Genomic DNA, 13,295 nt, shown 5'->3' with positions numbered 1-13,295 from the left:
GCTCTGTCCCGCCGGGAGAGCTGCTCGCAACTATCCAGGGTGAAGGGGTTTGACTGGCACGTCTCTGTAAGACGCTTCTAGCTAGTATGGCTAATGGTATAGTAGATTTGCAAATACCCGGCACTAGTCTGGATGCTTCTGTTTAGTGTCCAAATTATGACTAGTACTCCGGCCCATCCATGAGGCTGAGTCCAAAAAACGCAGACAAGCTCTCTGACCCGAGGAAGATAGTGGGTTTCATTACAACAGATCTAAATGCCTTTTTATATTTAGGTCTGTCTTTACAATATCCCCTACAACATCTCTTGGATTGCTATCAGTGTAGTCAGCAAGATGACCACCTTTCTTATGGAGAGCTGGGAATGCCAGTTCCTCCTTTTGGTTGCACCTTTTCTACAGGTAAGTGTTCTTTTCTGAAATACTATGATAGAGCCAAAGCTGTGTATATACAAATGGACAGATGTTGTAACCATTTATTTTGAATGTCTCATGATTCAGTTTCATAAAGAGTTCCTTATTTTATATCCAGGATAAAGTAGACTAGACAGTTAATAACATATCGATCAGAGCAACCAGTAACTTGCAATAAATAAGCTCTTAGGTCAAAAGGTCCCATGCTTCTTTTCAGATATAAATGCTATATACAAAAATCCATTATTTCTCTAAGGCGAACTGAGTAACACTATGATTTACTGTGAGATAATACAGCTAGGCAGCATGATAGACTATGGGAAGGATCATGGGATTTCTCTGCATTTTAATAAAGTGTGCTCAGTTAAAGAATTACATTTACACACTTTAACAGCTTTTGATTTCAACTTTGTTTAAGACAAAGTATGTCTTGTTGATGTGGAACTAAGACGTTTCCAGGTTTAAATGTGGCCAGTTGGGCTTGGTTTGTAAGTAACTAAGACCTGGAACAGAGTGTGGACTATTAAATGGAAACTGGTGAGGAAGAAGATTTGCTACTAAAATCCTGTATGTATATATATATATATTGCTTCTCCTTACTCAAACAAGTAACCACAAAAAAAAAAAAAAAACCCTTTTAAAGTCTTTCTGTGAATATAGTATGAGTGAAAGGTGCTGGCTTATTTGACAGCCCTGGATCCTGAAATCCGCCATCTGCAGGGATAGCACTGGCATTAATTGTGCAAGTTTTTCCAAACTGCCCCATCCCCCATGTCCTAACCTTGGCCTGGAGGGACCACCAAAGGATGTAGAGCAAGGGTGGTCAATAGGCAGACCCTGGGCCAAATCCACACTGCCAGACACTTTTAAAAATACCCCCAAATTTTTGTATTTATTTCTTATCATCTTTGTTTTTTAAATTCTTTTCTCTGGAGTCTGGATCTTGACTATACCTCGACCAAGAAATTTGGACCTTGACAAAAAAAATAATTGACTACCCTGATGTAGTGGATAGTTAATTTTTTTTATGCTTATTCAACACTGAACAAGGTGACAGTCAGTACTGAGTGCTGGCTTTTGTGATGAGCATACCTGTCCATGAGAAATGAACTGAAATGAGCCAACTAATTTTCCATAGACCCACTGAGTGGCCATCAGATGGTCATGGCTCTTGATCACTGCCCATCTGGGTTGGATTTGTGTCATCATCCTTGAGATGAGACTTTGGCATCTCATTACTAATTTCCTGAACAATCCAGTCCCCCATATATGCTACTTTCCAAATCCAGAGGTCATGCTAAAACCTTGCAACATCAAATGATGGAAGGATATCTGTTTCCTCTACCATTTGGAATTTATTATTCTGTCTGCACTATCAAACCATTTTGTGTAAAAGTAATGTGTTAACTAACAGATTTATTCAAGGAACAGATATATAAAAGAAGCCCAAATTACTGTGCCATTAAACTAACTGTTCAAATCCAAGATCTTATTGTGAATCTAGGGAGAAACTATCTTTCTAACACATTTGACTCAACAAAGTTAAGGGGGAGTTAACGGCCAGCTTTGTATTTAGAATCTATAAGATTCTGGGATAAAATAAGTCCATGGAATCATAGAAATGTAGGGCACGAAGGGACCATGAGAGGTGATGCAGGACCAAGTAAACTTAGCATCCCTAACATGTTTGTTCAACCTGATCTTAAAAACTTCCAATGACTGAGATTCCACAACCTGCCTTGAAAGCCTATTTGAGAATTTAAGTCCCCTTATCATTAGAAAGTTCTCCCTGCTATCTAACCTAAATCTCTTTTGCTGCAGATTAAGCCCATGTCCTACCTTCATGAACATGGAAAACAATTGATCACTGTCCTCTTTATAACAGCCCTTAACATATTTGAAGATTGTTATCAAGTTCCCCCTCAGTCTTCTTTTCTCAAGACAAAACATGCCCAGTTTTTTTTAACCTTTCCTCATAAGTCAGTTTTTCTTAACCTTTTATCCTTTTTGTTGCTCTCCTCTGGATTCTTTTCAGTTTACCTACATCTTTCCTAAAGTGTGTCGCCCAGAACTGGACTCAGTACTTCTCCTGAGTCTTCACCAATGCCAAGTCAAACAAGATAATTACCTCCTGTGTCTTACATCCGACACTCCTGTTAATACACCCCAGAGTAATAGCCTTTTTTGCAACTGCATCATGTTGTTTGCTGATACTCAGTTTGTGGTCCACTATAACCCCCAGATCCTTCTCAGCAGGACTTCCACCTAGTCAGTTATTTCCCATTTTGTAGTTGTGCATTTGATTTTTTTTTCCTTCCTAAGTGCAGTACATTGCATTTGTCTTTTATTGAATTTCATCTTCTTGATTTCAGTCCAATTCTCTAATTTGTCCATTCTGATATTCTTTATAAACTGCTGGAGCAGCAGAAAACTAGCAGCTAGGAATATCAAGTTCTAATTGTGGTTCTGCCACCATCTCACTGTGTAACACTGGGCAAGTCATGTAAGCTTTCTGTTTTCCCTTTGGTAAAGTAGGCTAGTCATACTCTGTCATGGAACATGGACACTGAGTATTAATGTTTATATAATGCTTTGAAGATGTAAATTGCTGTGTAAGTACTTTTCCAAAGTTGTGCAATTGCTATATATTATAATTAAGTAATTTGTTTGCAGTTCTCTTTTGAGAAGGAAACATTGAGGTAGCTATTTAATATACAAAAAAATATAACTTCCAATCATTTTTCTTCCAGCTTCAGATCTGCAGCATGTACTTGCAGTTGCAAATGAAGAAGGCTTTGTTAGACTGTATGATACTGAAACCCAAAACAGTGGCAAGCAGATCTTTAGAGGTAAATGTAACACATAGCAAGATCTGAACTTAATGTAAAGAATGGATATGATTTGTTAGAAGCAAAGAGTACTTTTGCTGTATTGACTAATACTTAAATATGGACAGTACTTGCATTCCTTCTTTATAATTTCATGGCTTCTATTTTTAAAGCAGTAGTATGGGCATGTTCCCAGTATTGCTCTTGAAAACAAATGGTCCCAAGTTGCTTTTAGTACCCATGAAAAGCTGTTGACAACAAGCAAAAAAATTAGTGATTTGAATGTTGGATTTAAAAAAAAATTTAATAGTTCTCTACAAATGAATGTCACACTTCAATGTGTTTTCAAGATGCCTACTTTTTGCATGGTCTGAACTAATCTTACCTTTTGTTTTCCTTTCAGAGTGGCTGGCTCACTCAAATGCTGTCTTCGACCTTGCCTGGGTGCCTGGGGAACATAGGATTGTAAGATGACTTGCGTTGTCTGATTTTATTTTTAGTGCGGTAGTGAACGACTGTAAAGAAGGACTAAATCGTTTTATTTCTTCTCCTGAAGGTTACAGCTTCGGGAGACCAGACGGCCAAGGTGTGGGACGTGAGGGCTGGTGAGCTGCTTGGCATATGTAAAGGTCATCAGTGCAGCCTCAAGTCAGTTGCTTTTTCTAAATTTGAGAAAGGTAAATATTCAAGTATTCAAATATTCAAGGTGTGCTGTTATTTCTTTTTGACATGAAACTTAGTGCTGGAGGCCAAAGCCCACTGTTTGTGGCATAGGCTGTGTCTGAGCAGGCTTCCTCACATTGCCCTTCCAATATGGCTCAACTGTGTCCTGCAGGGACCTCCTCTGGGATAAAAGGCTGGTTCAGTTTCCAGTCCCATTTAGTTTTAGTGGTCTTTGGATTGAAGTTGTCAACAAGGGTGTTTGAGCTAGGATATTTATCCATAAGGAACTATACTAAGAGTAGCTACTCCTGCATAGGACACCAAAAAGTGATTTAATGGTGGCAACTTCTGGTCATCAGTAACCTGAGCCAAATTTAAGCCATTGAAAGTTGGAGGTCCTTTAAGTCATCCTTGCATATTCGTATGCTATTGTGTTCAATAGTTGCCTTTGTGGCAGTTATCATAAGGAAAAAACCCACCAACTTCCTTTGCCAAGCAGCAGGCTGCCTTTCTTCAGATTCTAAATCTACCACTTTAGCAGTGAGCCTGCAGCCTTGAAATGTAGTTGACACGTTTAGGGCTAGGACAGGCAGATGAGGCAGAGCATTGTCACAGAGATGGTGCCATCCTGGCTTCAGTTAATCTTTTAAAATGTACACTTTGTAACTTTCTGTAACATAATGTTTCCCTCGGCTTTTAACTTGTAACATAATAAAAATGTTTTCCTCAGCTGTCTTCTGTACTGGTGGCAGAGATGGAAACGTCATAGTCTGGGACACCAGATGCAACAAAAAAGGTAGGTGAGTTTTCAGATGTGTATAATGGGGCTGGTGTTTTTGTTCAATATTGAAAGTTGAATAATTCATTGGGTTGATGCAGTTTATTGCAAAACAGGCAAAGCCCCTTTAACAGGATGTGGATAATTTGTGGGAAAAGCTGCTTTAGTGGAGTGAAACCAAGGAACTGATTTCTCTGTGCTTAATGGATATTGCCACTTTCCTGGGGCTCTCAGATTTGCCTAAGTCTCTATACTGATATGCTTTGTGGGCCATAATCACAGAAATGGAGGGCTGACAGGGACTTTGAGAGGTCATCAAGTTCAGCCCCCTGAGATGAAGCAGGCCCAAGTAAGCCTAGACCATCCCTGACCAGGTGTTTGTCCAATCTGTTCTTAAAAACCTTCAGTGACTAGGATTCCACAATCTCCCTTGGAAGCCTATTGAGAATTTAAGTACCCTGATTGTTAGTTTTTCCTACTATCTAACTTAAATCTCCCTTGCTACAGATTAAGCCATACTTCTTGTCCTGCCTTCAGTGGACATGGAGAACAATTGATCACTCTCCTTTTTGTAACAGCCCTTAAAATGTTAGAAGACTGTTATCAGGTGCCCCTTTGGTCTTCTTTTCTCAAGACAAAACATGTCTAGTTTTTTTTAACCTTTCCTCATACGTCAGGTTTTCTTAACCTTGTATCCTTTTTGTTGTCTTCTCTGGATTCTTTTCAGCTTATGTACATCTTTCCTAAAGTGTATTGCCCAGAACTGGACACACCACTCCTGCTGAGGCCTCACCAGTGCTAAATAGAGCGGGACAATTATATCCCGTGTCTTACCTATGACACTCCTATTAATACACCCCACGAATAGTAGCCTTTTTTGCAACTGCATCACGTTGTTTACTGATATTCTGTCTGTGATCCACTATAATCCCCAGATCCTTCTCAGCAGTACTACTGCCTAGTCAGTTAATCCTCGTTTTGTACCTGTGCATTTGATTTTTTTTTTTTTTCTTACTACATGCAGTACTTTGCACTTGTTCATTTCAGACCAATTCTCCAAGGTCACTTTGAATTCTAATCCTGACCTCCAAAGTGCCTGCAACCTCTCCCTGCTTAATGTCTTTCAACCAGTTGTACACCCACCTTTGTGTTAATTACATCTAGGTCACATTTCCCTAGTTCGCTTATGAGAATATCTTGTGGGACTGTATCAAAAACCTTACTAAAATCAAGATCTCTCATCTGCTGCTTCTTCTCTATCCACTAGGCTAGTAACCATGTCAAAGAAGGAAATAAGGTTCATTTGGCATGAATTGTTCTTACACAAATCTAAGCTGGTTATTCTTTATAAGCCTATTATCCTCTGAGTGCTTACAAATTGATTGTTTAATAATTGGTCCGTTGTTCACTGTTCGAGCTGCTACAATTGTTCTGAGCTGCTGATCAGTGCTCTTGCTGTTCAGACTCTCAAGATGCCCATCTGGAGGAAACAGCTCTTGGTGCTTGCTGTTCTCCATAATTCCACTGTGCCTTTGCTCTTACCAATCAGTATGGGACTTCAACTCACTGAATCAGGCAGGGGAAAAAAATTGTTAGTGAAATGTCTTGGACCAACCAGAAAGGAAAGTGTGTGAGCTGGTAGATGCCCTAGTTAACTGCTGTGATTTCAATGAGTACTATCAAAAGAGGAAAGATCTGATCTGAGAACTCACTGCATGAGATTTTACTTCACTATTGTCTGACATTCTCCTGCTAGAAATGATGCCATAACATTGTTTTTAAACCTCTTCAGCATTGGCACATTGGCAACACACCCTCACTAAGCTGCACCATATGTGATAGAACTCAGGCTAGTTGTAGACCAGTCAGGTGACTCAGCTCAGACACCATGGTGATGGGTGCAGGAGAGATGGATGAGCAGAAAATTGAATCTCCTCAATGAGATTTGTCATCTTCATTGTACTTGAAACCAGACTTCAGAAGGCACTACAAAATGTACTGGGGGGGCTATCCTGCACTGGACTAGAGGATCAGATGTATTTCCCCATACAACTTAGCTAATGTTAATTAAGTGCTGTGTAAGCACTGACTTTTAGAAACTGTCTTTCATAAACCTCATGACTGCATGTTGTTAAATCAACAGGATTTAAATGTACTAAACTGATACTTCATTAGTGAAATAAATTGTAGAACTCACTGTCCACGTCACTTAATCAGGAAGAATTTCACTTATCGAAGAGTCCTAACTGCAAGGCTGCTACTTTAATATATACTCATGTTCTTTGTTTCCTGCTTCTATTCAGCATTACAAATAATTGAAAATGCTCATTTGCAGAATATATGAATGAAACTAAAGGTCCCTCTCAGTCACTTCCTAGGATGTATTTCCTCTTGGTATCTATTTTTATTAAAATTATGGCTGTAGCATCTCTATAAAGGGAACTAATCTAGCAGTAATAAGTGAGGCTTCCTGGAACTGTCTTTCAGATGGATTTTACAGGCAAGTGAATCAAATTGGAGGAGCCCACAACGTAGTAGACAAGCAGATAATCTCCAAACCAAAGAAGAAAAAGCAAAATCTCAGAGGACTTGCCCCATCAGTGGTAAGAACTTGGAAGGTGAAAGAAATCTAGGACTTTACTTCCCAAGATAGCATTTTGTGTGGTAGTCTTGCAAAGTAATGAACAAGAGAGCATCTTGATTGGGGAGAGCTATCTAATTTGAATGGGATAGAAATACTGGTACATTTATCTTCTTGAAAGCCTGATCCTCTATCATTGTTTCATAACCAGCCACTGTGGTCATTTTGGGTCATCTGTGTGGGGAATTAGATATGAGATCCAAGTTATCCTTTGGCAAATCACATGTTCTTTCCTGGCTGGACATACACTCGTGTTTTTATTTCGGAGGGATCAGCGCCCAGCCTCACTCCATTACTAGGCTCCTAAGATTGGCTTTTTCAGGAAGCCATTCGCGTGGTCAGACTTCAATATTTATAACTCACTGGAGTAGGAGTTGTGCCTATTTCATCCACTAAATACCATGGTGAGAGAGCTCTACTATGTCTAATCTGTGAGATGTGTTTTCAAATCTGAGCCCAATCCCATTGACCTCTGTGGGAATTCTACTTGCGGAGGGCTTGCAGGATCAGAACCCAGTGTTCTAAATTGCTGCTAGCACTCCTGGGCCTCCTGCCTATGGTGACTAACTTGTAGGGAAACAAAAGGTTTGTGACTTCGGCAGCTGGGGGAGCCCGAGGACTGAGCCACTAGTAAATCAGGACTGAGGTTGGTTAACAGTTTGGCAGAACTCGGAATGAGTCTGTCTGGGAGGGAGAGTGAACTGACTTCCCAAGTGTTCATGCTGGCCTGGAACTTTGCAGAGAGTCTGTACTGACTGACAGAAAACAAATAGCTTTCTTTTCCTTTTAGGATTTCCAGCAGAGTGTGACGGTGGTGCTGCTTCAAGACGAACACACTCTTATCTCTGCAGGGGCTGTTGATGGGTGAGGAGAGAGAGAGAATGCATGGTTTTCTGAACTAAACTGAATTTTTCTCTCATGGGCAGAAACTGAACAGAAATTTCATGGGTTCCAGTCAAGTCTGCAGTCAAGGAGGGTGGGGTCCACCTGCCTGGAGCTCAATGCAGGGTCAGGGCCTTCATGACAGAGGCTTGCTCCTGGAGAGCAAGGGAGAAGCTTGAAGGACTCTTTCAGTATGACCATCAAAATATCAATGCATCCTCTTTTTTCATTTTATTTTTCATCTGAGAAAATTAACTTAGTTTTTTATCTCATTGGGTCAAATTACATCTCGATTCTCTCTGAAACCTAATTATTGGACTGAATGAAATCTTCTATGCTTTAGCCTTAAATATATTATATTATATTATATTGATTACAAAAACAGAACATTCGGGAAGGTGAGAGGCAGCCAATGACTCATTGCCTAGCCCAGCAGTCTCAGTTGTCATTCTCTCAGCATGCCTCTGCCCCGGTTTGCTTCAGGCATGCTGTATTTCTAGATTCACTGGATACAAGTGATGGAGATCCATTCTCATATTGCTGTAGAATACTTTTAGCAGCTCTGTGTAGCAGGTGTAGAAGTTGAAGATTGCTGTATCTTGAATTTCAGTGTAATCAAAGTATGGGACCTACGCAAGAACTACACCATGTATCGGCAGGATCCAGTGCCATTCAAATCGTTCTGCTATCCTGGGATCAGCACTCGCAAATTGGGTAAGCAGTTGAATGATGTATTCCTCAAAGTTCAGGTTCATCTGAAAAATCATGTAAGAGAAGATGGCTTTGAGGGGGTTCATGTCTTGTGTCAGTGATGTCCAGCTCTGACTGGACTGGTTTAGCAGGACTATTTTTTTTTAAACAGCCAGCACCATAAATTCAAGCAGAGACCTGAAAATTAAGCTGTGTGTCCTGCTTCTGTGTCATCAAACCAGTAATGAAAACTCCTGTGGGCCTTTCCAATGGGGTTGCACAAAAGTAAGTAGGTGGAGAACATGGCCGTGCAATTTTAACTTAGCCAACAATTTTGGTGATGATGAATGAGTTTAAAACCAAATTCAGTTCCTTCTCTCTTTTGCTATGTGGACCTGCAGAGACAACAGGAGTACAACATAGTAAAACTTCTGTTGGTCAGAAAAGTAAGCACCTCTAACACCGAATATACACAGGGAGCAGATCTACTGACTAAGAAGATGCCATTTTACATGACTAGAACCACATTTTAAGGCCTGGCTTACTGTAAACAATCTTAATTTTGTTTCTGTTGCTCTCCACTTACACTGATTAAAATCCTTGTATCCTAACTTCATATGACAGGAATAGGATACTGGATTGGACCAGTGCTCTATCTAGTCCAGGATCTTGTCTCTGACAGTATGAGTTCAGTACCAGCGGCTTTCAAAAAAGATGAAAGAAATCCTGCAGCAGGCAGTTATGAAATAATATGCTCACAGGGAAAGGTTTTTTTCCTAACCCTAGAACTATAACTAATCAGTTAGAGGTTGGTTTATGCACTAAAGCATGAAGTTTATGTTCCTTCCAAAACTCTTGGTGGTTATTTATTTAATCTTTTAATGTTTATAAATCTGGATATTCTTGTTACCCATGTAAATCCAACTTTACAAATGCTTGTGAGATTGCTGCTTTTGAAAGTCTGGCTTATACAGGTGAGATGGATGGTTTCTAAACTTCTCCATGAAATCTTGGGAGAGTTCAGGAGTGAGAATGTGTTGCATCAGTTCTAGGAAATTTGATCCTCCAGTTACTGTGACCTCTGAAAAAAGGATTTACCAGTGACATCTTCACATGTAATAGAGGTGCTATCAGAATTGTGGTTTTTATGGAATTACTGGTAATGCCGAACTTCTCTATCTGTCCCCAGGATATTCTAGTCTGGTTTTGGACTCCACTGGTACCAATCTGTTCGCTAACTGCACAGATGATAATATTTACATGTTCAGTATGACAAGTTTAAAGACCACTCCAGGTAAGAATGATACCCAAGAATGAAACAGTTGCCAGAAGGTTAGACTGACACTGTACAATGAAGCTTCTAAGTTTTAACCACACATTAGGCACCTGCTAAAATCTGGGGTCGAGATGGCTCAGGGCATTGTTAAAGGGGTACAGACCTCTTCATGCACCTCTGGTTCAAATCAGGTCAGTAATGAAAACAAAGTTGATGCAATCAGATGATGGTTTGGTGGCCTGTATGAAATTACTTTGGTCTCAGCCTGGATATCCATACCACTATCACAACTGGCACTAACTGGAACTGTTTGTTAGCAGTTTTGGTAGAGAGGCTGAGAATGGGCAAAGTTTATTCTGTCTTTTGATCCTTGAAGACAGAAGTTCCATTTGTCCACCTGCCAGACACAACGTGGGTAGTAGAAATGCAAGCTTTCACCATCACTTTGTCTTGATTGTCCCTGTTTTGGAGGGGGCTGCCTGAAGGAATGAGAAGCCTACTTATTCCTTTGTATCTGCTGAGACTGCCCACAAAGAGCGTCTGTTATGATATCTGTTTTTGTGATGTGCTCGGATCCATCATGATGGAGATGGGATAAAAACTTGAACCTGGACTGGGGCCATCAACCCACTTCAGAGACCACATGTACTGGATTAGGAATACTTGGCTTCCAGCCGTTAGCCCTTCAAAGCACACTTTAACCAGTGAACTCAGGGTTGAAATGCCCCAGGCTCTGATACCATCTCTGAACTCTCAAGTTGCATTAAGACTTAATGTCTGAGGACAAAAAATACATGTGTTCTGATGATAAATTGTCTCCAAAAATCTCAAGACATCACTATTCTGAGTCTAGTTTTTAATAACAGTCCCTGGAACATTGCTACTGTACATGAGGTCTTCAGCAGGGATCAGGACTATCTTTTTAGATGGCTTAGGCTGTGCCTCTGTGACCTTTATGCTAACATAATGGTTAACAAATTGGGATATACGGAGCTGCTTCTGTCACAGACCAGCAGATGCTTCACCACAATAAGCAACTAAGGCTTAAGCAATAAGCATCTTACTAGATGTAGCCTGGTCAATGACTTTTTCTTTTTTAGAGTTTCCAAAGGCTTTTCTTCTCTTAGCCAACAGAACTCAAAAGAACAAGGCCCCCTTCTGTACCTTTTCAGGAAGATAGCCCACTGAGAATGCTTCCAGAACTGAGCAGTAGTATAAGTTCTCAATATTAACACATCAGCTGTTAATATCAAATATACTATTTCTCAGCTCTGGAAGCAGTCTCACCAGGCTTCCTTCCTGAAGGAGAATCCTCTACCCAGGTCTGGTTCTGACTCTTCAACGGCACAGCACAGGTGAAACATAAGAATGGCAAACCAGGCCACATGGAGAAGAGAAATCACAGATCAGATTTCTGTGCTAATAAATGTGGAACTTGGTACCCGAGGGAAACAAACAGCACAGATATGGGGGAGTGCGGTGGCGGGGTGGAGAAGGGGGTTAACTAAACAGCAGCAGCACCATCATGTTAATTTATCCTCAGCTTGTCTCTATACCACCATCCTTAGGTCTTACTTGGTTTAAATGGCAGTCATTTCTGCAGGGAGGGTGTAAGACTGGGAGGCTGGGTGAAGAGATGTCTAGGAGGATCCTTTCTCCCCCTCCCCCTCTCCCCCCCCCCATACTGTGGATCCCTTTTAGACCCTTGCACAATGAACAGAAAGTCTGAGTTTTAGTAATACTTGTTGTGCAGCCCTAGGCAAGCCATTTCACTTTTCTGTCTCAATTTCCCTGTATTTAATAGGGAGACGATAACACTGGCAGCTATCCCCAAGGAGGATTAATTAGATTATGTCTGTACAGTGCCTTGAATTCATACTATTCTGTACAAATACTAACTAATTTATTATTCCTGTATAAGGTTTATAAATAGAGCTGGGCAATTTTTTTCAGTTGAATAGTAAATTCACAGAGAAGTGCAGTTTCGGAAAGGCGGTTCCTGAATTAGTGTGGAATTCAGCAAATAGTTTCAGCCACATAAAAAATGAGGGGTGGGGGCATGGAAAAAGTCACAACTGTTCCTCTCAACATTTCATTTCAAAACAAACTATTTCAGCTTGACATTTTGTTTTGAAATGATGGCTTCACTTGACCCAAACAAAAAATATTTTTATTTTTTTTTTAAGTTTTTATAAGAACCTGAAAAAAAAATCTGTTTTGATTTGAAACTAAACAAATTTTGGGGGGATTTTTCAGTTCAGCCACAAAATCAATTATTCACTCAGCTCTCGTCTTAGATGGGCAAGGCACTCCAGTCTGGCTTTTGATATAGTCACTGGCATCTATTGACTTGTATGACAGATCAGCATTAGGAAGCAAATCTTGATTCATGTTATTGGATGCAAAACATTTCACTTTTGTTTCAAAGAATTCTCAGCCAAACAGAATGTGTCTGTCCTATTCTGAGCCCTGCAGAGGGCAGCAGACTCTTGTAGATAGACTTCAATGACTAGAAAAACAGCAGGGTCTGCTGTTGCTTTTCTTTTTGTAACTCTGTCTGAATCAACTCTACCCCTTTTAATTTGGAAGAGGAAGTGGGCAATGGCTCTTCAGTAGGCTCAGACTGCATCTTGTCACTGAACACTGCATTGAAATAAAAGCTGGCAAGAGGCAAAGGGTCCAGCAGGGGGTGGTGGCCTTTGCAAATGCATCTTCATAAAATACTCCAAATACAAACAAAGTTCCTCTGCTCATTTGGTTACCTGCTTTGAAATAGAAACTGTAAGTGCTTTGGTAAATGAATTGAAAAGCCTTTTAGTTTCATGGTAACCTATCTAAACATCTGCTAAACTGCTACTTTAAGTTCTTACTGTCTTGCTGTTGTAAATCAGACACCACTATGTTCATAGTTCACTAGAGAGACTTCCTAGCTCTGCATGCCAGTGTTGGCAGAGGGCCTCAGTCACGTATCGTGCTAAATTGGGTAACTTGCCCTTTCCACCTTGATAAGCCTGGGTGCAGAGTGGCTGAGTGCTTTAGATCTGGGTGCGGCTCCTGTGTTGGCTGCTGGAACTTCCGGTTCTTGGCATACCAAGAATTGCAGCTATTCATGGCAGTAGTTTCAAG

The 13,295-nt window shown here is 40.4% G+C and overlaps 1 protein-coding gene across 1 annotated transcript in view; it reads left to right on the top strand.

Moving 5' to 3' along the window:
- Positions 1-13,295, top strand: part of DTL (denticleless E3 ubiquitin protein ligase homolog) — a 29,953-nt gene that overhangs the window by 584 nt on the left and 16,074 nt on the right. Inside the window, exons 2-10 of the mRNA XM_067565003.1 lie at positions 274-399; positions 3,162-3,260; positions 3,643-3,704; positions 3,796-3,916; positions 4,633-4,698; positions 7,168-7,283; positions 8,112-8,185; positions 8,814-8,917; positions 10,083-10,187. Of these exons, the coding sequence (XP_067421104.1) occupies positions 274-399; positions 3,162-3,260; positions 3,643-3,704; positions 3,796-3,916; positions 4,633-4,698; positions 7,168-7,283; positions 8,112-8,185; positions 8,814-8,917; positions 10,083-10,187 (873 nt within the window). The remainder of the gene's footprint in view (positions 1-273; positions 400-3,161; positions 3,261-3,642; positions 3,705-3,795; positions 3,917-4,632; positions 4,699-7,167; positions 7,284-8,111; positions 8,186-8,813; positions 8,918-10,082; positions 10,188-13,295) is intronic.

Source organism: Emydura macquarii, unplaced genomic scaffold (assembly GCF_026122565.2).
Source record: "Emydura macquarii macquarii isolate MOO-44397 ecotype Brisbane River unplaced genomic scaffold, CSIRO-AGI_Emac_v2 contig_2676, whole genome shotgun sequence".
NCBI lineage: Eukaryota > Metazoa > Chordata > Testudines > Chelidae > Emydura > Emydura macquarii.
This window is presented reverse-complemented; position numbering and strand designations above follow the sequence as displayed.